At 43.4% G+C, this 14,206-nt stretch overlaps 1 protein-coding gene across 2 annotated transcripts in view; it reads left to right on the forward strand.

Annotated features, from left to right (window-relative positions):
- The first annotated feature begins 585 nt into the window (after positions 1–585).
- Positions 586–14,206, forward strand: part of GNE (glucosamine (UDP-N-acetyl)-2-epimerase/N-acetylmannosamine kinase) — a 40,755-nt gene continuing 27,134 nt past the window's right edge. For both annotated transcript variants that reach the window (XM_082842178.1, XM_082842179.1), the window contains exons 1-2: positions 586–684; positions 6,576–6,778. In XM_082842178.1, the coding sequence (XP_082698304.1) occupies positions 6,615–6,778 (164 nt within the window). In that variant the 5' untranslated portion in view covers positions 586–684; positions 6,576–6,614. The remainder of the gene's footprint in view (positions 685–6,575; positions 6,779–14,206) is intronic.

A 14,206-nucleotide genomic window follows, 5' to 3' on the forward strand; every position in this document is an offset into this window, starting at 1 on the left:
TGAGGCCTTTCCCGACAGTTTCTTGGCCACCTCTGTGCTCCTCCCTGGAGCAGGAAGGCCTGGGTGTTCCCTGCAGGGGAGGCCGAGGCTGAGCTCATTATAAGGATCAGCTGGTCTCTGCCTTGCCTGGGTCATCATCAGCACTCCACTGAGCCCTCTAGCAGACACGGTTCTAGAGTTGCACAGCTTCACTCAGGACAGGGCTCTGGGTCGACCCCGAGACGACCGTATTGTTTTGGTCATGCCTATGAAATGACTGCGTGGCTGGAAGGCGTTAAGAAATTGCATCTCGGGCCCAAGGCCAAAACAATTGCCTCGTGCGGCGCTCGGCTTCCGAACTTTCGCTTGGCACGCAAACGAGCCCCTCAGGGGCGGGACACTGGCCGGCCGCCCGGGGCTGTGCCACGACCACGGAAGGCGCCACCCCGCCCCGGCCTCCTCGCACAGCCAATCGCAGAATTCGTCCCCGCTTACGTAAGGCACGTCGGCAGATTCGGGTGGGAACGCAGGGCGCGCGGGGTGTGCGGGGTTGGGGTCGAGGCGCGTCATCGCCCGCGGGGCCGAGTGGCGGAAGCCAAGGGGGCGGTCTCACGCCAGCCTGCTTTACGGCGCGGCGCTCAGCTCTTGTCCACGAGGCCCGGCGGCGGCAGCGGCAACGCGGGAGGAACGGCGGATCGGCGCCTGGTGAGAACCGCGCGCCCGCCGGGGACTCGGGGGAGGCGGGCTCGGGGAGCGCAGCCTCCGGGCCCGCACCCTGAGGCCTCAGCTCCCCGGCCAGAGGCTCCGCACCCGGTCCGGGCCTGGCTCTGTCTCCCGCGGGCCTGCACGCCAGGGCCGCTCTTTAGTTCCTATGTGGCCTCAGCCTTTGGCCCGTGGAGCAGACGGGTTGAGTGCGGGCCCCGGGTGAATAACCGGGAGTGGGGCGCGGGGTGTTAGAGGGAGGCCAGCTGCACTCCATCCTACCGGCTGTCCTGAAAGATAGCAAGCATCCCGTCGCGGAGGTGTGCAGGAGAGGGCGGAGAGCTCCGTGACGGACAAGTGGCCCCGGGGTGTAAAGGGTTGGACTGAAAGATCATCTTGAGGGTCTGCGCCCCACCCTGACTGTATTCTGAGTCTGGGCTTTCTTGGAAGCTTGATATGCGTTTATTTTCCCTCCAAGCCGGAGCACACTTGTAAAAAAGCACGAAAAAGTTTTTTTTTTTTTTTTGGAATTTTAATGGAGAAGAGGGGTGGGGTACAGCTTGGCATTTAGAGATAACTGGTTAACCCGGTTGTGGGAGCTCAGGAAGAAGTCACACCAGAGTATAGCTCAGGATAGAGTTGTGAATTTCAGACCCTCCTGATTCCTGTGTCATCCCGTCTGCACTGAGGGAAGAGAGTGATACATCATATGTTCCCTTCATTTCCATGGTGCCTGGCAGGACCAGGCATAAGGAAGGTTCTCACTCATGGGTGTTTATGAAATGAACAGACACAGGCAAACACTGGATATGGGCACTATCTTGAATGCTGATTTGGTGTTTGGTTCTGGTAATTGTTAACTGTGATTTGGGGCAAGTAAATTGGTTTTCACTGTACCTCATTGTGCCCATTTGTGAAATGGGGCTAATAAGATAGGGCTGTGAGGATGAAGTGAGTTAATGCTTGTGAAGCTCTTAACACAGTGCCTGGCAATTGTTTACTTTGATGGTTTCCTCTGCTCAGAGACTGCTTGAGCCAAGTGTTTGTCTTTTTCTATAGTTAAGTGGGACAACAGTATTTATTTTTCTGGACAGGGTCACTCACCTTTTGTCAGTATTAATAATGGTCAGTTTTGAGTTGAGAGAATGCAGGTTTCTCAGATTGCCAGTGAGATCAAGGTGAAGTTGTATTTTTCGGGTAGTTTTCTGGTTTTAGTGGCTCTGGTTACTAACTATTAGGGAATTGAGTGAAATGGATGTAAATATCCAATCCATCTGCTTTCTGAGCTTTAGGCTTTAAGGACTGTGGACAGTGCAGCTTCAGTGTCCATTTAAAAGATTTCTTGTTTTTAATAAAATATTTCAAATATGCTGAAAAGGGGGCTTCCCTGGTGGCACAGTGGTTGAGAGTCCGCCTGCCGATGCAGGGGACACGGGCTCGTGCCCCGGTCCGGGAAAATCCCACGTGCCGCGGAGCGGCTGGGCCCGTGAGCCATGGCCGCTGAGCCTGCGCGTCCGGAGCCTGTGCTCCGCAACGGGAGAGGCCACAACAGTGAGAGGCCCGCGTACCGCAAAAAAAAAAAAAAAAAAAAAAAAATGCCGAAAAGGACAGAACAATACGACACTCTACCAATCATCAAGATTGACGACATATTAACATGTTACCATGTTAGTTTCAGACCTCTACTTATGTTTTTTTAAAAATGTTTACATAGACAACAAAAACCCTTTAGGCCCTCTTTTCCTTTCCCTTCCTTCCTCCTTCAGACGCAACTACTTTCCTGAGTTGCTGTGTAATTTTATTACAGATCAATAAACAACATACAGTAATGTTTTACATATTTTAAAAAATGGCCCTTTTTTATCTAACTTTTTAGAATTTTCTGTTTTCCTCTAATGTTATGTTTTTGAGGTTTATCAGTATTGACACATTTAGACATAGTCCATTTGTTTTCATTGCTGCCGAGGATTCCATTGTGTAAAGAAGCTAGTTTTATCTTGTTTTACATTGCACTTTATGCAACTTAAATCCTCCTATTATAGTTTAAGTCCATTATGTCACATTTATTCATTCCATACAGATCATGGAGACTTTGGTCACAGTTCTTAGTATAAAAATGGATCCTTGGGGGGCTCCCCTGGTGGCGCAGTGGTTGAGAGTCCGCCTGCCAATGCAGGGGACACGGGTTCGTGCCCCGGTCCGGGAGGATCCCACATGCCGCGGAGCGGCTGGGCCCGTGAGCCATGGCCGCTGAGCCTGCGCGTCCCGAGCCTGTGCTCCGCAACGGGAGAGGCCACAGCGGTGAGAGGCCCGCGTACCGCAAAAAACAAACAAAAATGGATCCTTGGGCATGACATTTTAATGGGTTTTTTTTGTTTTTTTGGGGGGGGGGGATCTTCCCAGACCGGGGCACGAACGCGCGTCCCCTGCATCGGCAGGCGGACTCTCAACCACTGCGCCACCAGGGAAGCCCAGGCATGACATTTTATACAGAACAAATAATAATGTATACTAGGCGGAGAAAGAAAATTTGTTAATTTTGTTCTTGGTGCTTCTGTTTGGGAAAGTGAACTGGTAAAGATCTATTATGTGGCCAGGTGTCATGTACTAGATTGTAAGTTCCTAAAAATCAGAGGTGAGGTCTTTCTCAGCTCTGTCTCTCAGTTTTTGTTTTGTTTTGTTTTGTTTTTTGGCCATGCCATGTGGCATGTGGGATCTTGGTTCCCCAAGCAGGGATCAAACCCACGCCCCCTGCATTGGAAGCGTGGAGTCTTAACCACTGGACTGCCAGGGAAGTCCCTCTCAGTTTTCTTTACAGTGCTCTGCACAGAGTCAGTTCTCAATAAGTGTTTGTGATATTGGTCATTTTTACTTCCAGGGCTCTCATAACCCTACATATATTTGAAAAGTTGATGGCCAGCAATTTTCAAAATTGCACTTTTAGGTTTGATATTTCTAATGCCTTTGAACTTTCCCATTTTACCACTTAATTCAGAAACATAAGAGCAGTTAAAAAACAAGGTATGCAACAACAGTGTAGCATAAGTTACTAATTGCATGATACACACTCTGTATTTATAAAATATATTTGTATTTATATGTGTGAAGAACTGTGTATTTATTTGTATATGCATAGTTTATATGCAGAAGGATAGATAAGAAACTAGTAATTCTAAGCATTCAGGGAGAAGAACTACATGTCTGGGAACACAGATGAGAAGACGTTTTGCTCTATAGCCTCCTGTGCCTTTTCAGTTTTAAACCATGTGAATGTACTACCTAATAAAAAGTTAAATAAAATTTTTTTTTCTTTTTGCTGTACGCGGGCCTGTCACTGTTGTGGCCTCTCCCGTTGTGGAGCACAGGCTCCGGATGCGCAGGCCCAGCGGCCATGGCTCATGGGCCCAGCCGCTCCGTGGCACGTGGGATCCTCTCGGACCGGGGCACGAACCCGTGTCCCCTGCATCGGCAGGCGGACTCTCAACCACTGCACCACCAGGGAAGCCCAAGAATTCTCCTCTTAATAAAGGATTTTTACCATTATTTTTTTTCTAAGATTTAACTTTATTCCTTAAAAAAGTTTTGGCCTTAGTAACATTGTTTTATTTTTCATAGTTTGTGTATGTGGCTACCTTACTTTCAGTTTTGGTATAATAACCTTTGAGTTACTTGGTAAATACTAAACATTTTAGAATTGCCCAATGGAAAGTTTACTATTCTCTTAAAATAAATACAAATTTATCAACCATGAATGATTTGCTTTGCCTCACCCAGCAAATTAAATATCACCAACAATTTATTCAGCTCACATTTAATGATGAGTGGAAAAAGATTTATGTATAAGAACACTTAGGACAACTGTTTTTGGAAAAATATTTTTGTCTCTTTGGTTAGGTAGTGCTTAGATCTCACAAATACAACTCACTTGACAGAATGCTCGCTTCACTACCTTACAAATGCTTTCCATTGGGTGGAATTAGCTCTTACTGGAGATTATAAATTCTGAATGGGCCTAATGATGGGCAATTTGTGTGATTATAGAAGTTCTAGCCTACGAGAGATGAGATATCAACAGCAGAAGGCTACTGACGAGATTTCCACTGAGTTTCAGAGTCTGCCCTGATTGAAAAGGCAGCTTCCCTTTTATTGGCATCCTTACTAAAGCTTCTCTGGATTCCTGATTGCAAATTCTAAATATTGATACACTTCCAGAGACATAAGCATTGAGATCAGTCCGTGAAGTGAAATTTTACATTGATATAAGGAAGTTTTAAAAGCTCCTTGAAACATAGCTCTTATCCCTTGCCCCTGGTTTTTACTTTTTGAAAGGAGGGTATAGAATTGTGGGGGGATGGGTGGGAAAAGGAGTTGAGCAAAAGTATATGTGTGTATTATGGGGCCACAGTGCTCAGAGGGAGGCAGCCACGAAGAGGGGTGGAGTAAGGAGGAACTGAGGTTTATGCGAAGGCTTTCCAGAAGCGATGACACTTAGCCTGAGTTTTAAAGGATGAGGAAGAATCCAGGCAAGAGGGAAAGGAAGTTTTAGGTAGAGGAGCTTGCATCTACAAAGGCACAGAGATATGGAGACCCACTGGTTGAACTGCAGGCACTTTGGCATGGCTTTGGTTCAGAGTGAGGATAGTTGTAAGGGGACAAATGGTTGGAAGGATGAACTAGGTCCAGATCAGCAATTTGCAATTTATCCATAGGTGGTATATCCTGTTTAGCAATGTAATCAGATTTATAAACTTTGGAAAGATCACCCTGAAAGTTTTTGGGAGGCAGGGCAGGACTAGAGACAGGCAAACCACTTTGACAGCTGTTAGAATAGCTCTGACCTAAGATCAGGGATTGGACTAGGGGATGTTCTGGTGGGTGGGGATGGAGAGGAGATTGATTTGAAAGATATTCATTCCGGAGGTTGAACTGACAGGACTGAGGAGGTACAGGGTGAGGAGCAGAGAAGACAAGGATGTCAAGGCATTTGGATGAATGGAAGTTCATAACAGAGTTAGAGAATAAGGAAGGAGGAACAGGTTTGGAAAAGAAAGTGAGTTCAGTTTGGGACAGTGACTTTGACGTGCCTATGGGACCGGAGATAGCTGGTAGGTATTTGGAGTTGTCAAGTGTGTAGGTACTGGCTATGGATGCTAATGAGGCCTTGAAGGTAGGGGTTTTTGTTTCATCTTACTCATCTTTTCCTTAGCACTAATCACAGTGCTTTGTATATAGTGTGTAGCATGAGGGTGAATAGCTCACATTGCTTATAGGATGTGATCTTGAATGTTGGGGAAGTAATTTCCTCTCTTAAGACTTGTGTTTTTCTCTTTCTGTAAGTGGGGGAGTTGAACTAGATCAGTGGTTCTCAACCAAACTTTCGCTCTAATCTTGTATGTTGGGATCAATTGTGAGGAATGGCAAGTAATTTTTAGTTAATAATAAAGAGCTGATGTTTGCTTGCCTTTTAAATGAGAGTTGATTTATATTAAACTCTTTTTAAATTGCATTCCAGCATGCTTTCTTAAGAGAAAAGGGTGGAGTCATAGTTAGTCTGCTGGAATTTCATAACTTGATATACCAGTGGGTGTGTCACACAGAAGCGCGGTGGAAAAGTTAAGAATCACTATACTAAATGGTGTTTAAGGACTTAAGATGGCAAAATTTTACGTTTATATCTAGGACCTATCATTCTGATTATAAAGAATTTTTATTTTTTGTGTCTATAATGTCTTTTTTAAATTTATTTTTTACTGAAGTATAGTTGAACTACAATGTTGTATTAATTACTGCTGTACAGCAAAGTGACTCATTTATACACATATATACATTCTTTTTCATATTCTTTTGCATTATGGTTTATCATAGGATATTAATTTTTATTTTTGCAACTTCAGGAACTCTATTTTAAGAACCTCTCAAAAAGAAAACAAGTCATGGAGAAGAAGGAGAATAACCGAAAGCTTCGGGTTTGTGTTGCTACTTGCAACCGTGCTGATTATTCTAAACTCGCCCCAATCATGTTTGGCATTAAAATGGAACCTGAGTTCTTTGAACTTGACGTGGTGGTACTTGGCTCTCACCTGATAGATGACTATGGGTAAGATGAAAGCATTTTCTTATGATATTCTTCATTGCAACACGATGTACCGGTGAGAACTTTGGTCTTGAAGCTGTGTGGACCCGGCTTCAAATCCCAATTCTACCACTTAGTTTTTAGGTAGCCTTGGAGAAGTTGCCTAGCATCTCTGAGCCTCAGTTTCCTCAGTTATAAAATGGAGTGAAAACTTGTGTTGTAGGTTATTGTGAAGAATGGAGATAGTGACATAAAGTATCTATACAGGGATGCTGCCTGTTAGATGGTTGGTAAATTATAGCTATTATTATTATTACTTTTATTTGGTATTACATCCGGAAATGCCATTTATAAATATATGTTGTGTGACTATAATGTGATTCTATGTAATCTGTTTTGTGAGTTCTAATGCTAATCCTATATTAAAAATGCATATAAAGTAGTAGATATGGAAGAAGATTTTAAAAATCTAATTGATCCACAAGATAAAGTAGAATTTTATAATACCGTTACCATTAATTCTTACTTTGGTGACATTAGGTTTGTTATCGATCACACTCTAAATATGAAAAACGAAACTTGGGAAATCTTTGAGGGAGCAGGTGTATAAACCAAAGGTGAACATTTTGTTACATGTAATAAAGTGGCATTTAGTACACCCTTGTGGCATGAAAACATTAATGCAGCCTCCAAAGTATTAAATATGAAAGAAGCTTGTGTTAAGGTAAAATTGTCTTTTTAAATGTCCTTTAACAATAAGATAATAACAGCAAAAACAAATAAAAACCTGCCCCCCAAAACCAGTTTAGCAATTTGCTCTAAGAAAATACTTTTAAAGACAAGAGAAGAAACTTATGGAGAGCTCAAAAGTTCACAGATTTTTAAAATGTGAAATGAATTCTGGCTGTCTAAGAAAATCCACTTGGGTTTTCTTACATTATTGAACAGAGATAGGACAAAGTAAAGGAGAAATTTTAGCTAGAGCCTGAGGGGAAAGTCTAAGTGTGTTCTTTTACTTCTGTGAGAAAAGTTTGGCAGAAGACTAGTCGGGGAGAGGCTTTCAAGGAGATTGTGGTAGGTTTCTTATCTGCCTACCACAGTAATTAAGCGGGGAAGGTAGTATTTGTCAGGTGAGACTGCTGAAATGGAAACTTGACTAGTACTTAATGGAAATGTATGTCTACAGTGCATTCTAGCACAAGAAATTGGTTGCTTCTGGGGAGAAGAACTGGATAACTGGTAAAACAGAAGTGAGAAGTAGCCTTTTCACTGTACAAGCTTTTGTATCTTGAGTTTTGTTTTATTTATCTATTTATTTGTTTATTTATGGCTGCGTTGGGTCTTCGTTGCTGTGTGCGGGGCTTCTCTAGTTGCAGCAAGCAGGGGCTACCCTTCGTTGTGGTGTGCGGGCTTCTCATTGCGGTGGTTCCTCTTGTTCCGGAGCACGGGCTCTAGGCGTGCAGGCTTCAGTAGTTGTGGCACGCGAGCTCAGTAGTTGTGGCTCATGGGCTCTAGAGCACAGGCTCAGTAGTTGTGGTGCACGGGCTTAGTTGCTGTGGCATGTCCATTCTAAATGTCATAGTTTGCATCTACTAACCCCAAACTCCCAGTTCATCCCTCTCCCTCCCCCACCACCCCTAGGCAACCACAAATCTGTTCTCTATGTCTGTGAGTCTGTTTTTGTCTTGTAGATAGATTCATTTGTGCCATATTTAATTTAATTAATTTATTTGGCCACACCATGCGGCTTGTGGGATCTTAGTTCCCCGACCAGAGATTGAACCTGGGCCGTGGGCAGTGAAAGTGCCAAGTCCTAACCACTGGACCACCCGGGAGTTCCCTGAATTATCTATTTTTTCTTGATTCAGTTTTGGTGGGCTGTATGTTTCTAGAAAGTTGTCCATTTCTTCTAGGTGGTCAAATTTGTTGGCAAATAATTTTTCATAGTGTTCTCTTATGGTTTTTTGTATTTCTGTGGTATCATTTGAGATTTCTCCTTTTTCCTTTCTTATTTTGTTTATTTGGGTTCTCTCTCTTTTCTTCTTGGTGAGCCTGGCCAGAGGTTTGTCAATGTTGTTTACCCTTTCAAAGAACCAGCTCTTGGTTGTATTGATTTTTTTTCTATTTTTTAATCTCTATTTTATTTATTTCCTCTCTGATCTTTATTATTTCCTTCCTTCTGCTGACTTTAGGTTTTGTTTGTTCTTCTTTTTCTAATACTTTTAGGTGGTAGGTTAGGTTGTTTATTTGAGATTTTTCTTGTTTTTTTGAGGAAGGCCTGTATTGCTGTAAACTCTAAGAACTGCTTTTGCTGCATCCCGTAGATTTTGTATGGTTGTGTTTTCATTGTCATTTGTCTCACGGTATTTTTAAATTTCTGTTTTGATTTCCTTATTGACTCATTGGTTTTTTAGTAGCATGTTGTTTAGTCTCCATGTAATTGTTTTTTTCTCATTTCTTTTCCTGTGGTTGATTTCTAGTTTCATGCCTTTGTAGTCAGAGAAGATGCTTGAAATAACTTCTATACTTTTAAATTTGTTGAGGTGAGTTGTTTTTTGTTTTTTTAAAAATTTATTTATTTATTTTTGACTGTGTTGGGTCTTTGCTGCCGCACAAGGCTTTCTCCACTTGCAGTGAGCGGGGGCTACTCTTTGCTGTGGTGCGCGGGCTTCTCATTGCAGTGGCTTCTCTTGTTGTGGAGCACAGGCTCTAGGCGTGTGGGCTGCAGTAGCTGTGGCATGCGGGCTCAGTAGTTGTGGCTCATGGGCTCTAGAGTGCAGGCTCAGTAGCTGTGGCACATGGGCTTAGTTGCTCCACGGCATGTGGGAATCTTCCCGGACTAGGGCTTGAACCCGTGTCCCTTGCATTGACAGGCGGATTCTTAACCACTGCGCCACCAGGGAAGTCTCGAGGTGAGTTTTGTGCCCTAGTATGTGGTCAATCCTAGAGAGTGTTCCATGTGCACTTGAAAAGAATGTGTATTCTGGGTTTTTTGGATGTAAAAACTGTCCTGAAAATATCAGTTAAGTCAAACTTGTTCTATTGTATCATTTAGGATCTCTGTTGCCTTATTGATTTTCTGTGTAGAAGATCTGTGCATTGATGTGAGTAGGGTGTTAAAGGCTCCTACTATAGGGCTTCCCTGGTGGTGCAGTGGTTGAGAGTCTGCCTGCTGATGCAGGGGACACGGGTTCATGCCCCGGTCCGGGAAGATCCCACGTGCCGCGGAGTGGCTGGGCCCGTGAGCCATGGCCGCTGAGCCTGCGTGTCCGGAGCCTGTGCTCCACAATGGGAGGGGCCACAACAGTGAGAGGCCCACGTAACGCAAAAAAAAACCCAAAAGTCTCCTACTATTATTGTATTCCCATCAATGTCTTCCTTTATGTCTGTTAATATTTGTTTTAAGTATTTGGGTGCTCCTATGTTAGGTACACATATGTTGACAAGTGTAAAATCCTCTTCTTGTATTGATCCTTTTATTATTATATAGTGTCCTTCTTTATCTTTCTTGATGGCCTTTGTTTTAAAGTCTGTTTTGTCTGATATGAGTTTTGCAATTCCTGTTTTCTTGTCATTTCTGTTTGCATGAAACATCTTTTTCCATCCCCTCACTTTCAATCGATGTGTGTCCTTTGCCCTAAGGTGGGTCTCTTGTAGGCAGTGTATTGTTGGCCCTTGATTTTTAATCCAGTCTGCCACTCTGTGTCTTTCGATTGGAGCACTCAGCCCATTGACAGTTAAGGTAATTATTCATACATATGTATTTATTGCCATTTTAAACCTTGTTTTCCAGTTGATTCTATGTTTCTTCTTTGTTCCTTTCTTTTTCCTTTAATGGTTTGATGATTTCCTTTTCTTTTATGCTTGTGTTTTCTTCTTTTTGGTTTTGTGAATCTGTTTTATGTTTGTGATTTGTGGTTGCCCTGTTTTTCAAGTATGTTAACCCCTTCCTATATTTGCTTGCTTTAGACTGATAGTCATATAGGATCAGACACATTCTTAAAAAAAAAAAGCAATCTACATTTTCTTACTCTCCTTCCCCACATTTTGTGATTTTGATTTCCTTTTTTACAACTTCACGTTTATCCTTTTGCCGTTCCTTGTGTTTATCGTCACTTTCACAAATAGGCTTTTTAAAAAAAATCTGTATATTGGCTTAAGTGATTTACTTTCCTACTGTGATTTCCTCCTTCCTATATCTTCTTGCTTCTTTTCTATTTAGAGAAGATCTTTCAATATTCCTTTTAGGATAGGTTTAGTATTGCTGTATTCTTTTAGTTTTTGCTTGTCTGAGAAATTCTTTATTTCTCCTCCTAAATGATAATCTTGCTGGGTAGAGTATTCTAGGTTGCAGATTTTTCCCTTTCAAGACTTTGAATGTACTTTGCCACTCCCTACTGGCCTGCAGTGTTTCTGTAGATAAACTGGCTGATAGCTTTATGAGGGTTCCCTTGTAATTAACTCTTTGTTTTTCTCTTGCTGCCTTTAGAATCCTCTCTCTAACTTTTGCCATTTTGTTTTGTTTTGTTTTTTGTTTTGCGGTACGTGGGCCTCTCACTGTTGTGGCCTCTCCCGTTGCGGAGCACAGGCTCCAGACGCGCAGGCTCAGCGGCCATGGCTCACGGGCCCAGCCGCTCCGCGGCACGTGGGATCCTCCCAGACCGGGGCACGAACCCGTGTCCCCTGCATCGGCAGGCGGACTCTCAACCACTGCGCCACCAGGGAAGCCCCAACTTTTGCCATTTTTATTATGATATGTCTTGGTGTAGCTCTGTTTGGGTTCATCTTGTTTGGGACCCTCTGTGCTTCCTATATCTGGATATCTGTTTCCTTCTTTAGGTTTGGGAAGTTTTCAGCCATAATTTCTTCAAATACATTTTCAATCCCCTTTTCTCTTTCTTCTTCTTCTGGAATTCCTATTATACATAGATTGGCATGCTGTATATTATCCCATAGGTCTCTTATATTGCTTTCTTCGTTTTTTTGTTGTTGTTGGCTTTCTGTCTGCTGTTTTGATTGGGTAATTTCCAATATTCTATCTTCCAAATCACTTACTCTTTCTTCTGCATTATTCATCCTGCTATTCTTTGCTTTTAGCTTAGCTTTCATCTCGGCAAATGAACTTTCTAATTTTTCTGGGCTCCACCTTATAGTTTTTAGTTCCTTTTTACAGTACTCTGCATTTCTGTGATAGCCTTTCTTAATTCCTTCAGTATTTTCATTACCTCCTTTTTGAACTTGGTGTCTGTTAGACTGAAGAGGTCTGTTTCATTGTTTGTTCTTTCAGGGGAATACTCTTGGTCTTTTAACTGGGAGTGCTTTCTCTCCTTCTTCATTTTGCTTATATTTCTTTTACTCTGTGAGTTTAGGTGGAAAATTATCTACCCTGGTCTTGGAGGGCTATTTATATGTGGGAGCGTCCCTGCATAGCTTGTGTGGATTTAATTTTTTTTTGGCGTGAGGGCTGTTTTTAGTTTGGATGCTTGCCATCTCTTTCCTCAGCATGTGCTCACTGTTATCCCCTTGATAGGGGGTGTGCAGGTGTACGGCCCGTGTGCGCTCCTGGGAAGGTGGGGGCAGCGGGTGGCACCTGGTCGAGGGATTCTTGGCAGCAGTGGCAGCAGGCCACGCACGCTTCCAGGAAGGTGGGGGCAGTGACCAGCGCCTGCTCACAGGACCCTCAGCGGCAGCAGCGGTCTGTGCCTGCTTCTAGAGTCCGAGATGGTAGTGGAGGCTCTCGCCTACCCCTGGGGCTCATGTAGGCAGTGCCCTGCCGCTGGCTAGTGTGTGAGCAGAGAAAGAAGCTCCTATGGCGGTCCCGCTCGTCTCCTTGTGTGCCACCCAGCAATGGCACCCTGCCTCTCTGGCGGGCCCAGGCCTTCTCCCATACGACACCCTAGTCCCCTCAGGCTGTCTCCACGCAGCCAACCCCAGTCCTCTCCCCGGGGAGTGACCTCTGAAGCCTGAGCCTCAGCTCCCAGCCCCCACCCGGCCCAGCGGACCAGCGTCTCAGGCTGGGGAGTGTCGGGCAGCAGCACTGACATTCGGTGCAGGTCTCTCTCCCTTCTACCCTCCACAGACCGGTTGCTGTGCTCTCTTCGGAGGCTCTGAAGTTCCCCCTCCCATCCCGGCTGATCTCCCCACCAGTGAGGGGACTTCCCAGTGTGTGGAAACCTTTCCTTTTTTTACTGGTCCTTCCCAGCGGTGCAGGTCCCATCCTGATTCCTTTCTCTCTTTATTTTTCTTTTTTCTTTTGTCCTCCCCAATTACATGGAGATTTTCTTGCCCTTTTGGAAGTCTGAGGTCTTCTGCCAGCATTCAGTAGATGTTTTGTGAGAATCGTTCCACATGTAGATATATTTTGATTTAAACATTTTGATATGTATTTTCTGTAATATCTTCCATAAGATGTTACGGAAAAACCCGAATGAACTTTTTGGCCAATCCCATATTTGTGGAGAAGGTGAACTCCACATCCTACTCCTCCAGTTTGATCCGATCTCAGCACATTTTTTTAAGAGGCTAGGGATGTTTCTAAACATCCTACAGTTCATGGGTCAGCCCTCTACGACAAAGAATCTGTCTGGCCTAAAATGTCAATACTGCTGACATTGAGAGACCTTGCTCTATGGTATTTCCCCCACAGAAACGTGAAGAAAATGATGGGAACAATGTTGTATTTTGGTCTGAAAGGTTGGCTTAATCATTAGCTAAGTGACTTGCTCTCCTATTAAGGTTAATGTCAAATAGGTGGGATTCAAATTCATGCTTAGCAAAATTGCACATGACTTCATGACTCCATGACTTGGTATTTCAGGAATGCTTGAGAATTTTAAAGTCATGCATGCAAAAATCTGCTGTACTTTCTTTTCTGTGTGTGTAAGTAAATAACCTTCTTTCTCTCTCTTCTTTCTCTCTCTCAACACACAGTATTTAACACAGATAGACTGCCTGCACTGTATGCTCAACTGGTGCTCATTGCATTGTGAAGACTTTCCCATACCAACTAGTTTCTCATTTAGAGAGGGTTAAAAATGACTGTCGTAGACTCAGAAGGATTAATATTCTAATAACTAAAGGAAGTTGCGCTGGATAGAAAGTGAAAATAAAAACAAATTAAGGTGAAAAACTTAGAATAAGACTGTCAAACATGCTAATTAATTGTGGAGGTGGGAGTATCTTCTCTGGAGGAATTGAGTAATTTTTAAGTCTAGTTGACTCTAACAGAATAAGTATCTTCAGCACAATTATGCATAACTTTGGTATCTCAAGACAGCAGATAGTTGGCACTCTTTATGCAGCTGTCTGAGCATTTTTCTGCAGGAAGAGACATGGTAGGGGGACCATCCCAAATGTAAAAGCTGAGGAGAAAACGTAAATCCCTCAAGGATCAGATTCCTTCTGCTATTGGAGAGGTGAAGTTTGAGAACTGCTAGTCATATTTCTTTATAC

This window comes from Leucopleurus acutus (assembly GCF_964270905.1).
Source record: "Leucopleurus acutus genome assembly, chromosome: 7".
Taxonomy (NCBI): domain Eukaryota; kingdom Metazoa; phylum Chordata; class Mammalia; order Artiodactyla; family Delphinidae; genus Leucopleurus; species Leucopleurus acutus.